We start from the raw sequence: 17,287 nt of genomic DNA, 5'->3' as shown, positions 1-17,287 counted from the left end.
CCATCCCCACCACCACCACTGCTGCCATCGCTGCCGCCAGTCCATGGGGCCAGAAAGGTTGGGGATCTTTGGTTCAGATGATACCTATCTGGTTAATCTTTGGACAAGGCTAAATTTCAAATGATACAATTTTGGAAGAGTAGTTAATTGTATGAGAACTGTTCGTCTATTATGTTCCTGCTCATGTAATTAGACAGCTCCAAGGCACTCGGCATTCTGTCCAAATAATGAGCGCCTATTTGGGGGGGGGGGCACGGTGACCTAGTACTTAAGACACTGGGCTTGTTGACTGAAAGGTTAGCAGTTTAAGACCCAAGCACAACATGATGGAGTGAGCTCCCGCTCCTGCCCCAGCTCCTGACAACCTAGCAGTTCTAAAGCACACAATTGCAAGTAGATAAGTAGGTACCACTTGGTGGGAAGGTAACAGCATTCTGTACACCTCCACATATAGCCATGCTGGTCACATGACCACGGAAGCATCTTCGGACAACACTGACTCCCTCAGCTAGGAAACAAAACTTGACAGGGGAAAACTTTACCTCTTTATTTTACAAATCAGGGAACTCATTGGGCTAGGAATGTGTTTAAATCCCACGAAAATATTAGAACTTAACTGTACTTTTTTTCTTATTTATTTAAATGGAACCACTACTCCAACTTGTGGCCACTAGCTTCCATTTTTCTAAACCCCACTGCCTTTCTCATTATAGTAACATATTATTTTTAAAGTCAATGCTGAAGTAAAGGTATACTCACCACTCAAATCTGTAGCAAGGGAGACTCTTATATTCGCCTTGAAAGAAGATGGCGATGCAGTACTGTTTTTTTCATCAGGCCAAGAGCTCTCATTTCCTCCTATGTCCCTATCAAGGGTATGGTTCAATGCATGACATTTGGGATTTTGTGTTACATTCAGGGCTACAACATTCTCAGATCTTCTTTCAACTGAGAAGCCAGGTGTGCCCTCCTCTACTACTGATTCATTTCTCTTAAAAGGAGAGGTTTTTGTGTTTGAAACTCCAGGGGATGAGGTCACTGAAGAGTTTGGCTGATCTTGGGTGTTCCATCTCTCTTCAGCTACAGTTCCATTCAAGATTGTTACATTGCCCCGCCATTTTGGAGCCAGAGTAGCTGTTTCTGGGCTATTCAAGATGCTATCATTCCTGACATACCCTGATACGTTCACCTTCTGAGATGCTGACAATGCCCTCTCTGCTGGAAGAGTGCCTGACTCTTCAGCCACAGTTCCATTCAAGACTGTTACATTGCCCCACCATTTTGGAGCCAGAGTAGCTGTTTCTGGGCTATTCAAGATGCTATCATTCCTGACATACCCTGATACGTTCATCTTCTGAGATGCTGACAATGCCCTCTCTGCTGGAAGAGTGCCTGACTCTTCAGCCACAGTTCCATTCGAGATTGTTACATTGCCCCACCATTTTGGAGCCAGAGTAGTTGTTTCTGGGCTATTCAAGATGCTATCATTCCTGACATACCCTGATACGTTCATCTTCTGAGATGCTGACAATGCCTTCTCTGCTGGAAGAGTGCCTGGCTGTTCAGCCACAGTTCCATTCGAGACTGTTACATTGCCCCACCATTTTGGAGCCAGAGTAGCTGTTTCTGGGCTATTTAACATGCTATCATTCCTGACATACTCTGATACATTTAGCTTCTGAGATGCTGACAATGCCTTCTCTGCTGGAAGAGTGCTTGATTCTTCAGCTACAGTTCCATTCGAGACTGTTACATTGCCCCACCATTTTGGAGCCAGAGTAGCTGTTTCTGGGCTATTTAAGATGCTATCATTCCTGACATGCCCCGATTCCTTCATCTTCTGAGTTGCTGACAATGCCTTCTCTGCTGGAAGAGTGTTTGACTCCTGAATGCCACTAGAGGACAGCACTGTTGCTTCAGTATACTTAGTGAACGATGTCACTGCCTGTATTTCTGCCATTGAGAAAGGTGTGGTTGTATTATCAGTAACATTTGATCCCTGTGTAGTAACAGGATCCACAATTTCACCTGAATAGAAACATAAGAATAAATTTAATAACAAAAAGTGATATTTCCTTGTTATGCATGAAAAAAATATTTTAAGAGCTTTTTAAGAGAAAGATTTACATGTTAGAAAAATATTTTCAATTCAATAAAATAGTAGATATAATTGCATACAGTACCTGTTTTCACAATTCTACTGGAGGTAATATTTTTGCCACAAGCTTCATAACTGATGTTCATTGTATACATTACACCTGCTTCTAGATTTAACATAGTTAGCTTCATATCTGTGGTTTCCATTCTTCCAACAAGTTTCTTGCCTTTGTACACTTCTGCTCGGAATGAATGATTCTGCAAAGAATTTACACTCCAAGATGCTTCAAAACTGCTGCAAGTTACATTGAAGATCTTGTGGTTTCTAATAGAAGGAGAATCTGCAACAGAAATGTGAGAGTTATCATATTTGAGGGGAGTCCTATTTTGTGTACTGTACGCTTACTTTAAGAATCAATCCTGTTTTGTTCTAAATATAGAGTATATAGATATGGATATGGATATGTATGTGTATATGTATGTATGCAAGTATATATGGATGGATGGATGGATGTATATAAGATTAGAGTCTTTGACTAAGAGGTGATAGACATTCACTTTAATTGCATAAAATAGTTTGTTTAGTATTTTCTTTTAGCAATAGATGAAGTCAATGCAGTATTTGATTCATGGTTGAGAGACAGAAGTTCTTTCCTCAACCTTTAGGGTGGAAATATAAGGTGCTTTATCTTGTAATTCCTAATTGGGATGCTCTGCAAAAAAACCAACAACCCAAAACCCTGTCGTTAGAAAGCCGGCCTTTTGTGTGGTTTCTCCAGCTTGAAAGTTTGTACATTTTTGCCATGGAGTGAAATTAAACACTAAGCTATTTAGGATTCAATTGCTTAGCTGAAAATAGATACTCTTACTCTTTTTTTGGCTGGACCTAAGTGGCTATTGATATATTTTTTTCTATTTCATGTTAATATAAATGAGCGGTTGTTCCACTAAGTTCATTTGCTTCTTGGCAAGTAGTATAGATATTTTAATTTATTTATTAAATTGATATGCTGCCCATCTCATGGTTAGAGGTGATAGCATGGTCAATCTTATAAAATGCTTAGGCCTGCTCTATTTCTTGCTGCCACTTGGCTGAAGAAAGTGGAGAATAATACTAGTCATTAGAGATGATTGGGAGTTCAGTTAATCAAATACCAGCCATCATTATCTAGAATGTAAAGAATAATTTTTAGTTAGTCTTGCTCTTGGAACCAAGGTAGGATCGCTCAAAGGTGCCCATACATCAGTTTACCCATTCTGCTTTAATCAACACATCTTATTTTATTTAAGACTAGCAAATGCATACAAAATTTAAATTGTGTGCATTTCAGGATTAAACTAGAATAGTTCCTTGGCTATAATTTTCCAAGCAGCTCATGTCTTCCATTTTAAATGCTATGTTCAAGTAATTATTTGTTCCCTCTCTAGAGCTTCCAGTGCATTTCTTTATGCAGTCGGGGCATGTAGGAATGTTCCACTAAATTCAAAAGGAAAATGTACATTTGTCTTCACATCAAAGCTAGCAAAGTGAAAATGTTATCACACGTGTCCTCAGGGTTCAGGGTTGTTTCTGCTGAACATGTAGGACTTATGAACTGTTTTCTGTTGGCCCCAAGGGTTGAATGGTCAGGTTAAAAGCTGACCCTTCAGATTGTTAGGGGCACTGTGAAGAAAAAATAAATGGTTCAGTCTTTACTTTGAGGCTTAAACAATTTGAGGAATAGTACCATATACCTAGGGACGCGGTGGCTCAGTGGGTTAGGACGCTGAGCTTGTCAATCAGAAGGTCGGCAGTTTGGTGGGTCGAATCCCAAGTGCTGCGTAACAGAGTGAGCGCCTGTTACTTGTCCCAGCTTCTGCCAACCCAGCAGTTCGAAAGGACGTAAAAATGCAAGTAGAAAAATAGGGACCACTACGGTGGGAAGGTAACAGAGTTCCGTGCACCTTTGGCGTCTAGTCATGCCGGCCACATGACCATGGAGATATCCTCAGACAAGTGCTGGCTCTTCGGCTTTGAAACGGAGATGAGCACTTGCCCCTAGAGTTGGAAACAACTAGCACACATGTGCAGGGGAACCTTTACCTTTACCTTTACCTTTACCATATACATGAATGTACAAGAAAGCTTTTTTAAAAAACTGTTCTTTTCCATCTGATCCCTTCTAAATGTATTAAACTGATTAGGAAAATAACCATTGGCCACAAGGTTTTCCCCAGGCCCAGAATGGACTTCCAGAAGCAGCATCCACACAGAGAACCGGTTGTTCACATATTTGAATCCCACCACTGATAATATGAGGTACTCTCTAGGCAGCAAAGCAGCTTGCACAAATACTAATTCTCACAAGACCAAAATGCCCAATTTTCCTTTAAAAATTAGAAATATTAAAGTTTAGAAAAAGCACTTTTTATTTATTTCTGAAAGGTACTCTGGGACCTGCAACTGAAGTATTGTTCACAATTGAATGAATAAACAATTTTTTTTGATTATAGTTGAACAAATAATTCTGTGGTACTCCAAACAATAAATCTCATATGCCAAATCTTGATAGGAGTCAAATATGTACTCATTTATGTAAAAGAATGTACCTTGATTAAAACAGTTAAAATATGAAGAATGAGCAATTAAGCAATCATTAATATTCTTTAAGCACCAACCTATACCATCTTAATCATTAACAGTCTTTAAGCAGCAATCTATAAAAGACCTGAACTTCACCACCTCATTCTATAAATCTAACGTTTTCAAATGATATTAAGATTTTAAGAAAGTCTTCAAGGCAAAAGCTTTCTGATAAACTATACTGAATAGTAATCTATTGTTTTGAAATGGTAAGATCTACTTACAAACAAAATGTATTGGTAGGTCCATTAATTTGTTTCATTTACAAAAGTATTTATTGGTTCCTTTATACACAGAGAAATGCTAAATAAATGATAGTGTAGACACAATTAAAAGAGAAAACATGCTTAAATAAAGCATGTCTGACAGGCCCTAAAGAAACCAAATTTTAAAAATGAATGAATTTTAATATATATAGCAACTTACCGCATTCCGAATCTACTGATTCATGAATTTCAGGTGATGCAGATCTTGACTTTCTCAGCAGATTAGAAGAATGCATATTTTTACTCAGAATGTTGGGCATATCACGATCACAATCTGGGTTAAAGAAAAGAATAATTAAACATGATCACAATTCTGCCTTCTTTTAACATTTATCTGTCCTCATATCACTTTTGGTCTGTTAGTGAAAAATGTGTGTGTGTGTGTGTACACATGCACACACACATGCACACACACACATATATACGCACACATATATACATACATATATATATATATATACACATATGTATACACATACACACACACATACACACACATATATACACACATACACACACATACACACATATATGTATACATACACACACATACACACATATATACACACACATATACATACCCATGGGACCCCACCAATTTCAGTAACATCTGCCCTCTTCCTGGATCAGTTTCTTCTTTACAATTTTTACAGAAACTGTCAAAGACTTTCCTCAGTAATAAATGTTGAGGCATTGGCAGGGAAGGAGGAGATGCAATAATATGGTCTGCTACTTAACATTGGTTGGTTGGTTGGTTGGGTTGGGTTGGGTTATTTTTTTCAAATTGGTTTGCACTTATTTTAAAGGAATGTTCTTGTGACACTATGCAGAAAATGTAAACTTTTTTTTAAAAAAAATGGCCTGACCAGAATTTCCTATCACTCTATATTTTGTTAATATATGCCACCGATTTTATATTGTAATGTATACATTCATGGACATTTTCTTATTGTGAATTTCCAAGGTGGTATCCACAGGTGTTTGTATGCTATGAACAATTCCCTGCCCCAATTTATTTTTTATTTTTATTTTTTATTTATTTTTTTCCCCCCAATTTATTTTTTATTATTTTGATTAAAAAAAATAAATGGGAAACTAGAATGCTAAAAAAGGCCTATGTTATGGCCTCTGATATCATATTAATTTACAAGACACAGAATGGCAGTTGTAGCCAGTGCTTCAATTGGAAGTATATCCAGTTAATTCAGAAAAATGAAAGATAAAAATAAAATGATAGAGAGCAACTTAGGAATAGCTGATAAAGAGGATGATGGGAAGCAGCTTCACTAAATTTGCCTTTCAGAAATTGTGGGGGTTGTGACTGGCCATACCCTTAATGGCAGCCTTTTTGACCCATGACATAATGTCAAAGCTGCAAGTTTTCTCCTTGTCCCCTACAGACAGAATAAATTTGCCTTAGATAAATACTAGATTGCATATCTACAGATTAATAATTGCATTTGCAGAAATAAGTCTTTAAACAAGCTTTTGAGTTTTTTTACATTTTCACCCAAATTAAAGAACAAGTAAAGTCAGGCCTGAAGAAACAGTGTAGGTGCTGATTTAATGCTGTGACTGCACTGAAGTGGAATCAGTCACTATATTAAGGTCTTGATGTGAATGTTAACTTTACTCCGTGCAGCTAAAGGCTGTGGCAAAAGACAGACTTGTATTGTGATCTTCAGCTTTCAGTTCATCATACGTGACAAACTGTACTTGAGATTCACATAATACGTATAAGAGATTTACTCTTTTCTGAAGGCCCCCTTCCTCATGCCCTAGAAAATGCCTTGTTTTCTAATCCTGTTTTCTAATCCTGAAAATCCAAACATAAAGTGAAATGAGAAATTTTAAAAACCTCTCTATTCTACAGAGCTGCTCTTCAGTCAAATATATCTGAAATAATAACCTTGTACAACAACGTCAATAACTTCATATACTCTCTTCACAATTTCCTTCAACAAAGAAGAAATATTGACCAATGGAACCAGTTGTTGCAGTCCAACTAGGACGTGAGACACTAATGTCTCTGCATAAGTTTCTGACTTTGTCTGGATATGATACACAGAGATGTCCATGGGCCACAACGCTCCAGTAATCTGGAAAAGAGAGAAACTCTTCTTAAATGTTATAGAATACCACTGTAGGCAACTAAATAGTCTTTCTTTAAATTCTATACATATAATGAAAAAGAACAATGCAATCAAAATAAGATCCTTTCCAACGCTAGTATAAACACTATGTTCATTTTGGTCAGAATTTTATAATTTATTATTTTAATTACATTGAAATATATTTTAAACAATTTTGAACAATAATAAATATTCAACATTATTTATTTTAAGAACATTTTCATGATCAAGCAATGTATTTGCCAAGAAACACACTGGAGAAAAGGGGTTCCTTATCCAGTAGGTGGCAGTCCAGTATAGGCTGGGCTTTCTTATAGCACTAGAAATACACAGTACAGCTTACATATTAACCAGGGCTTTTTTTCTCATAGAACGCTCAGAACGGAGTTCCGGCACCTTTTTTGGATGGAACCTTGTAGGGTAGGCAAGGCGGGTTGTATGACATGTGTGAGTTCCGGCACCTTTTTCTTTTACAAAAAAGCACTGATATTAACTATTCCATGGATTCATACCATAGAGTGCAAAAGACGTGTATGATTCAGAAGTCTTGGATCCGCTTTGTTCAATTCACTGAAATCCATTTTCACAAGGACTGACACATCACACCAATACTTTGTCACTGTTTGTTCTAGAATTGGAAAGAGAAAACAATTGTTAGTACAGGGGTTGGCAACCTGAAAAAGGAAAAGAGCCACTGGGAACCGGTTCCATCACACATTAAAAAAAGTGGGAGCCGCGTGCGTGCATCCATGCATGCGCATGCGCAAAAAAACATTTTGCGCATGTGCAAAACAGTTTTTTCTTGCGCATGCACGGACGCGCGCGGTTGCCATTTTTTTCAAGTGAGATGGAACCGGTTCCCGGTTGCGTGACGGCGACGGCCCGTCTGCAAAGCTGCCGCTTTCAGCAGCCTGCAAACGTGCCGCGGTAGCTTTCTCAAAGAGCGGCGCCGCTGCCCGTTCGCGCGGAGGTACGCGCGCACCTCTCTGAATGACCGTAGGTGTGCGCGCACCTCCCCAAACCTTTGGAAAGGTGCGCGCATACCTCCGCACGAACGGGCAGCGGCGCCACTCTTTGAGAAAGCTGCCGTGGCCCGTCTGCAAAGCTGCCGAAAGCGGCAGCTTTGCAGACAGGCCGCAGCAGCTTTCCCAACAAGCGGCGCCGCTGCCCATTCTGAGAGGTGCGCGCGCACCTCTCCGAATGGGCGGAGGTGCGCGCGCACCTCCCCAAACCTTTGGAGAGGTGCGTGCGTACCTCCGCGTGAACGGGCAGCGGCGCCGCTCTTTGAGAAAGCTGCCGCGGCCCGTCTACAGGTTTGGGGAGGTGCACGCGCACCTACGGTCGTCCAGAGAGGTGCGCGCGCACCTCTTGGAATGGGCAGTGGCGCCGCTTGTTGGAAAAACTGCCGCGGCACGTCTGCAGAGCTGCCGCTTTCGGCAGCCTACAAACGTGCCGCGGCAGCTTTCTCAAAGAGCGGCGCCGCTGCCCGTTCACGCGGAGGTGCGCGCGCACCTCTCCAAACGGGCGGTGCCACTCTCCATTTGGAGAGGTGCGCGCGCACCACTGCACGTTCGAAGAGGTGCGCGCGCACCAGGCGGCTGGGAGCCACAGGAGACGGCTCAAAGAGCCGCATGCGGCTCCGGAGCCACAGGTTGCCGACCCGTGGGTTAGTAGAACTTTACATTAGTGCATAGGTGAGGAACTAACATGGTAGTCTTCTCATTTTCAGTGCTCTTGATTAACTGCTGAGACTCACAAGGTGCAACAATATATGCATTTGATCAACCAATCAGAATTATCTATGAGACTCATATATTCTGCATCGTAATTGATCTCTTTTGTGTGAAAATTCTCACAGAATTTTGAAACAGCGGGCTGCCCAAGAAGGAAAGATCCTCAAATCAGATCCTCTGCCTCAACTCCCCTATATCTGAAGAAGAAAAGAATAAGTAGCATGACACTACTGTACTACTATACCTTCTGGAACAGGATCTGAACAATGGGTTCCCATAGATGTCTTACAGCACTTTTTATGTTCTGGACAATCCATGTCAGACACGCATGACCTCTTTAATGCTTCCCCTATCTTCATGGGACAGGCACCAGGTCTTGAAGCAAACTCACTGGATCTGTTTAGGGCTATAAAACAGAACGTTTTACAAGAAAAAGTGCACTCACTGGCCAAAATTCTACAAATTTCTTTAGGTACATCTAAGAGCTTAACTATCCTCAATGGAATTTTCTTTTAGGTTTATTTTGAACCAAACCTTGCTAATGCCTATGAACACCAGAAGCAGAGAAGAACACATTCTTCACTCAATAGATTCTAGTCCCAGGGTCAATTGCCAGCTGACTGAGACACCTGCTAGCGTTCCCTCTCTTTTTAATTGTTGTTACCTTGTCTAGGTCAGACATGTCAAACACAAGGCCTGAGGGCCGGATCCGGCCCGCGAAGTGGTTTCATGCGACCCCCGAAGCCATCCTGGAAACAGTAAGGGAACAGCCCCCACTGCCTTGGCCCTGGCCCAGAGACCCTCCTTCTGCCAGAGACCCTCAGATCTGTCCCACTCCTGCCCAGGCCCCCATAGGCACCCTTGATGCGAACGATGTAGAGCTGGCCACGCCCACCCATTAGGCCATACGCACTTTAGCCACACCCACCCAGTAGGCCACGCCCACCCAGGCCACACCCACCCAGCCCCCTGAGGGCAACTGCAATGCTAATGCTGCCCTCAGTGAAATTGAGTTTGACACCCCTGGTCTAGGTCATGACAAGGCAAAACATGGAGGCAGGGATAAAGAGAAATTACATATAGCCTTATATATTCCTAAGAAGAGCAAAAATAAAGTCCATGCTTCCAGACCTCTGTCCAGATTGTATTTATATCCCCCTCTGAGGAACCTAGAGGTGGATTTGGATCCTTCATTATACAGTATCAGAGGCTCTTGGCCTCTTTGATACAACTCCCTTTATCTCCAGGTTAGGATAATAAACCTTATCTGAAGTTAAATCCCATGCCTGTCATTCTGACAATCGGTTTATTTATTTATTGGCACCACCAGTGGGTTTTAAGATCATTGTTATTTTAATCTTTTTGATAGTTTATTAGTTTTAGTGCCTGTATTTATTGCTTGGTTCTTTTGGCTGTAGCTTTTTCAAATACAGCTGATTTTTCCATTATACTGAATTATTTTGGATTTTTATAGATTTTATCATATTATTTTTACATGATTCCATGCAACACATAGAATTATCATTACCGGTGATGAATAATTATATAATCAGTTTTCCATAATGTTGAAATGCTTTCATACTGCTTTCATAATAATAATTTTACCTTATTCATAGAGTCAGGATAGCAGTGAAATAGCCCATTGAAGGGACACAGAGTAGTATCTCATACAAATTGTGATAGCATGAAAATAACACAGCATGAGTTGTGACATCATAATGCATACCCCACCTCTTATGCACTTGCATTCAATATCATGGCACAGCTTGTTATGTGTCTCCCTTGCCCTTCCCCTAGGACAGAGGTGGGAACTATGACCCCTTTATGACTTGTGGACTTGAACTCCCAGAATTCCTGAGCCAGCATGGCTTGCTCAGGAATTCTGGGAGTTAAAGTCCACAACTCATAAAAGGGCCATAGTTCCCCACTCCTGCCCTAGGATGTCTCTGGGAGTGGCCACCACAGTAGCTACTTCAAAGCATTTACTGTGAAATTACTTTATAAGGTAATTTACATGATTTCACTGCCATAAAACAGTAGGGCACAGTGACACAATCTGGTGTCACTGAAGGGTCCCAATTATACTGATGCTAGTAGCATGGTGGTGGTGGGGGAAAGCTGATATCAAAGATCAGTCCCACTATTTTATTTATTTATTTATTTATTTATTTATTTATTTATTTATTTATTTGATTTATATACCGCCCTTCTCCTGGAGGACTCAGGGTGGTGTACAGGGCAATAAAATAAGAATACATTAGATAAATAATTTTAAAACCCAAATCCATCAGGCCAGGCCGGCTTGTTCGAATAGATAAGTTTTTAGATCATGCCGGAAGGAGCGAAGGTCGGGGGCCATCCGGAGTTCAGCCGGTAAGCGGTTCCAAAGGATTTTAATGCTATTCCCCTGGTTTAATGCAGAAATTTATTTATCAACATAGTAACAGTAATAAAAGGAGCAGTAAATGATGGCAATTATATTTCAACTGTAAAAAATATCTGGCTTGATCAGAAACTTTGCAGGCCAGGAACATTTTGTGCAAAAATTAGATGACTCAGGTTTCCAGCAATGCAGAAATCTAAATTCACCTCCAATTCTAGAAATCTTTATATGCCAGCTAAGCAGACGAAAACGAAAGCCAGCCTCTCACATCTGTACATCTCTGATAACAAGACCTAAAAGCATTCCAGCACTCTAATCAGAGAAATATGAATGTCAGCCACTCCCTTGACATTAATGGTGAATAAACAACCTGTACTTTTATTTTCCCCATTTCATGAATGATTGCTTTAGCCATAGAATATAACAGTGCCAAGAGATGCTATTTTGTACGAATCCTTCTGCTAAAATGCTTGGCCTAGTTATGGGCATTGCATTTAATCAGCTCTATTACACCCAGAAGTGGTGTGTTTCTCACCAAAGGTAATTGCACCCCAGGAGGGGAAACATGTGACCCTTCAGTTGTTCCTGCACAACAACTCCCAGCATCCCTCACTTCTGGCTATATTGAATTGGACTCCTGGGAATTATAGTACAGTAACATCCAGAAAGCCAAAGGTTCTCTCCTCTTGACTGATAGAAATAAGCAAGAAATAAAGGATACTTAAAAGAGAAAGATAAGAAGCACAAAGCAACCATGTGCAAATAATCTAAGGAAACGTCAATTAATTCAAAACAAATAGCTTTCAAGATAAAGGAATCATACAAAATAAGTGGGAGCTAATGCATTTATAATGCAGTTATTGATAAGAAAATGATATTAATGCCCAAATAATATTGTAATCCTGGTCTAGTGGCTTTTGCATAAACCTCTAGCATGTTCCTGAAAAGACTGTCAAATTCTCATTATTACAGGAGAAAATCCCAGAGGGAAGCCAATTCTCAGAGATCCCTGGAAAAATATTACCTAGTCAATGCTTTCAGTGAAAAGCCTCCTGTACACCATGTAATAATAATAAAAATACAAAGAATTGTTATGATGATGATGCTTTCCCCCCCAAAAGGTTTTATTGACAAATTATTGTTGTTGTTGTTGTTGTTTATTTTTATTTTTATTATTAACTCTGCCAGGTCTGTCATATGTTCTGAAAAGTTTTCAACTAAGAGATTATGGCTGTTGTAAGAGAAATATTCATTACTAGCCTGATAAGCTAAAATAAAACAAGAACAATTCAGGATGATTCATATTCCCATGACAACTACTGCATGCAGAAAGAAGGTAAATGGCTGGTGCACATTTTATGTGGCTGAGTCATTTGTTGCTTGTTAGCAAACCGCTTGCAATAAATGTAAAGCCTGTTCAGTGGGTCTGTCTCAGAAAGTCACAGCCAATCACAATTTGCCAGAGAATACCCATTATTTTCCTATATGCTTATTAATCAATAAAATTAGCAGCGGCAATAAGAACCCAAGAAAATAAAAGTAAAAAATGATAACACAGGGGCTGCATTTCTAAAAAATGTGGGGCAGAGCCAGGGCAATACTCTAATTCCATTTAATTTAATTAATTTAGTTAATATTAAATCTAATTAATTAAATTAATGTAATTCATTATGTATTTAATGTGCTCCTCCTAGTGTCACAGAAAACAAAGCACATGCATTTTAGTTATGATAGAATAAAGAGAGTCAGAGCGGCCAAAGTTATCTGCTATTTAAATTGACTTTTGAGTATGCTATATAGATAGAAGTATAGCATCCAAAGAACAGGTCTCAAGGGAGAGCTTCCAGGGAAAATCTAAAGTGCTCTAAACACCTCTCATTTCTAGCTAGTTAGAATCCAGAGATAAGTACTTTGATATCAAGGGAAACATTAAGAGTCATTCAGTAACACACTCTTAATTCTGTCCGCTGATTAATAAATGATGAAAATAAAAAGTTGATAAATACTGTATGACTAGATAATACCATTCATAAATATTAGCACCACAGTATGACTGAGGTCTGGAAAATGATCTAACAAAGGCTACTGTATACTTTCACCACGGAAATAAAGAAGACAGATCTGTCTATCCCCACATATACAGTAAAATAATTTGCAAATTCTCCAGAGCGGAAAGAGCCTCTAATCTGTTTAGGCCGGCAATCTATGCCTGTATGCAGTTGTAGATAAATTTGCCTTGTTACATCTCTCTTTGGCAAGCTTGAGATGCTCTGTTGTAAGTCAAATGCTATTTTCCTTAAGAGTTTTTCTCCAGATGGAGATGATTTTGCAACTAGTCAGTCATAGATGACTCAATGATACCATCTCTTCCATTAAGATGATTATAAAAATATATTACGTTGGGAGTAAAAATTCCTATTGTAAAATATATGAAATAGCTGAAAATAGTAACCAAGGCAGAATTTGTATCTGGCACAAAAAACAATAAAGTTAAATATAACTTTTTGAGTAGTGTTGATCTTTCAAGAAAACTCTGAGCACATTTGCACAGGGGAAGTCTCATTTCTTTTATTAATAAATATTTTTGAAAAGATAAAGAAAGGACAAACAGAAATATTGTTCTGTGGCTTAGTTATATATCAAAGGAGAATACTTATGTGCATATTATGTCATTTTACTTAAATGAACATATTTTAGGCTATAACTAATGGTTTTTAAATTAATAAGCACTAGCAAATAATAGCAAAATGATCAGTGTATGATTTCAAAACTGTTTTATTTTATCTTATCTTTTTTATCATAAAACTGAAGAAATGGCATATAGGTTTATGTGCACCTCAGAAAATAACTACAGTACTCTCATACTGAATGCATAAGATGCATTCAACATAATATAGGACAGTGATGGCAAAGCTTTTAGAGACCAAGTGCTCAAACTGCAACCCAAAACCCACGTATGTATCGTCAGGTGTTGGGTGGGCATGGCCCATTGGGTGGGTGTGGCTGTGGTGGTAACGACAAACTGGGTGGGACTAAAAAGTTCAATCAATCAATTCCAACTTTGCGAGATCTTTTTTTTTCCACAAGAAGTTGAAATTGATTGATTGATTGATATATTTTTTTTGTGCACTCGGTGGCGGAAGCCTAAAGCGAAAAGGTTTTATAAAACCCACTGAAGGCCTAGGAATGGGGTGATGGTGTGTGTGCCCACAGAGAGGGCACTGTGTGCCACCTGTGGCATACGTGCCATAGGCTCGTCACCACGGTTATAGGAGTTTAAGTAATAATGACCATGTACAAGGGCAATTTGGAAATAAACCTCCATTTGGTTATCAATGACAGACACTTGCAGATACAGAACTTTTATTATAAACATTAGAAAACTACATTACATTACTTTTTGACATAATGAACCATTTAAATTGAGGCACTTGTCATGTCTTATAAGGTTTGAAATTCCTTAATAATAGTTTTAGGGGTTAGGGTTAGGGTTCCCCCGCACATGCGTGCTAGTCGTTTCCAACTCTAAGGGCCAGTGCTCATCTCCGTTTCAAAGCCGAAGAGCCAGCGGTTGTCCGAGGATGTCTCCGTGATCATGTGGCTGGCATGACTAGATGCCAAAGGCGCACGGAACGCTGTTACCTTCCCACCGTAGTGGTCCCTATGTTTCTACTTGCATTTTTATGTGCTTTCGAACTGCTAGGTTGGCAGAAGCTGGGACAAGTAACAGGCACTCACTCTGTTATGTGGCACTTGGGATTCGACCCGCCAAACTGCCGATCTTCAGATTGACAAGCTCAGTGTCCTAACCCACTGAGCCACTGCGTCCCTTAAATAGTTGCTCGGCAGCAAATCTGGGCTAGGGGTGGGGTGGTGATCAGAAGCATCCCAACGGAACTGCTTCAAAAGTTCTTGGGTGCATCTAGCAGTGTGCAGGCGAGCATTATTGTGAACCAACACCACACTAGAAGTCAGCATGCCCCGATGCTTGTTATGGATGGCTTGTCTGAATTTTTGTAACATTTCACAGTAGACTTCTGAATTCAATTTCATAGCAGTACTCCTTTGGCAGTTTCACATTTGGCGGGATTTTCTATGGCACCACTTCCAGTGTAGTGTTAGTTCATAATAATGTTCACCCGCACACTGCTAGATGCACCCAAGAACTTTTGAAGCAGTTCCGTTGGGATGTTTTTGATCACACACCCCCATAGCCCAGATTTGGTGCCGACCGACTACTATTAAGGAATTTCAAACCTTATAAGACATGACAAGTGCCTCAGTTTGAATGGTGATTATGTCAAAAAGTAATGTACTGTTGTAGTTGTAATGTGTATAATAAAAGTTCTGTATCTGCGAGGGTCTGTTATTGATAACCAAATGGAGGTTTATTTCCAAATTGCCCTTGTAATATTGGAGCCAGTTTGGTGTAGTGGTTAAGGCACTAGGCTAGAAACCAGGAGAATTTGAGTTCTAGTTCTAGTGAGTTCTAGCCTTAGGCAGGAAGCCAGTCACTCTCTCCCAGCCCTAGGAAGGTAGGAATGGCAAGCCATTTCAAAAAATCTTGCCAAATAAAATGCAAGGCAGACTCCAAGAGTTGTTAATAATAATAATAATAATAATAATAATAATAATAATTATTATTATTATTATTATTATTATTATTATTATTATTATTATTATTATTATTATTTAATTTCTATACCACCCTTCTCCTGAAGGACTCAGGGTGGTGTACAGGGCAATACAATAAAATACAATATACAAAAGTTAAAAAAAATATTAAATACTACAGCCCAATTCAATAAGTTAATACAATAATATTAAAATACCCCTAAACCCATCAGACCAGGCCGGATTGTTCAAATAAATATGTTTTTAGGTCACGTTGGAAGGAGCGAAGGTCGGGAGCCATCCGGAGCTCAACCGGTAAACGGGTCCAAAGGTCTGGCATGCCCACAGAGAACACCCTCCCCCTGAGGGCCGTAAGTAACCCGGACCCATGCCATTTAGGGCTTTATAGGTCATAACCAGCACCTTGAATCTTACCCGGAGGACAACCGGAAGCCAATGCAGGTCGCGGAGTAGAGGTGTTGCATGGGAGTATCAGGAAACCACCACCACCACTCGCGCGGCCGCATTCTGCACCAGCTGGAGCCTCCGAGTAGTCCTCAAGGGCAGCCCCATGTAGAGAGCATTGCAGTAGCCCAAACGGGAGGTCACAAGTGCATGAGTGACTGTGCACAAGGCATCCCGGTCCAGATAGGGCCGCAACTGGCACACCAGGCGAACCTGGGCAAAGGCCCCCCTAGTCACAGCTCCTATATGATCTTCCAAAGAGAGCTGTGAGTCTAGGAGGACACCCAAGTTGCGAGCCCTATCTACGGGGGGGTAATATCTCACCTCCCATAGTTAACGATGGAATAATCTGAATTTCCCGAGACGCCGGCACACACAGCCATTCAGTCTTGTCAGGGTTGAGCTGAAGCCTGTTCCTCCCCATCCAGACCCGAACCGCCTTCAGGCAACGGGACATCACATCGAGGGCATCACTGGGGTGGTTTTGGGTAGAAATAAAAAGCTGGGTATCATCAGCATATTGATGATACCCAACCCCAAAACCACGAATGATCTCAACCAGCAGCTTCATATAGATGTTGAACAGGAGAGGCGAGAGGACCGACCCCTGAGGAACTCCACAAATGAGAGGCCTTGAGGCCAACCTCTGCCCTCCTGCCAACACAGACTGCGAACATCCCAAGAGGTAGGAGGAGAACCACCGTAAGACGGTGCCTCCCACTCCCAAACCCCGAAGATGCCACAGTAAGATACCATGGTCGATGGTATCAAAAGCCGCTGAGAGGTCTAATAGGACTAGGACAGAGGAGCAGCCCCTGTCCCGAGCCCGCCAGAGATCATTCACTAGCGCGACCAATGCCGTCTCCGTGCTGTACCCGGGCCTGAAGCCCGATTGGTACGGGTCTAGATAATCAGCTTCCTCCAGGAACAAAGGAAGCTGCTGCGCCACCACACTCTCAACAACCTTCGCAAGA

At 40.6% G+C, this 17,287-nt stretch overlaps 1 protein-coding gene across 2 annotated transcripts in view; it reads right to left on the bottom strand.

The window, feature by feature from the left end:
• The window catches only part of UMODL1 (uromodulin like 1), a 37,408-nt gene that overhangs the window by 15,584 nt on the left and 4,537 nt on the right, over positions 1-17,287 (bottom strand). For both annotated transcript variants that reach the window (XR_014492523.1, XM_083362650.1), the window contains exons 2-7: positions 9,096-9,257; positions 7,631-7,746; positions 6,896-7,085; positions 5,147-5,260; positions 2,184-2,438; positions 760-2,028 (exon numbers count right to left, since the gene is read on the bottom strand). Coding sequence is in view for 1 of the 2 variants with exons in the window: in XM_083362650.1 (XP_083218776.1) it covers positions 760-2,028; positions 2,184-2,438; positions 5,147-5,260; positions 6,896-7,085; positions 7,631-7,746; positions 9,096-9,257 (2,106 nt within the window). In the remaining variant the exon portion in view is untranslated. The remainder of the gene's footprint in view (positions 1-759; positions 2,029-2,183; positions 2,439-5,146; positions 5,261-6,895; positions 7,086-7,630; positions 7,747-9,095; positions 9,258-17,287) is intronic.

This window comes from Vipera ursinii (assembly GCF_947247035.1).
Source record: "Vipera ursinii genome assembly, chromosome: 4".
In the NCBI taxonomy this organism is placed as follows: Eukaryota; Metazoa; Chordata; class Lepidosauria; order Squamata; family Viperidae; genus Vipera; species Vipera ursinii.
This window is presented reverse-complemented; position numbering and strand designations above follow the sequence as displayed.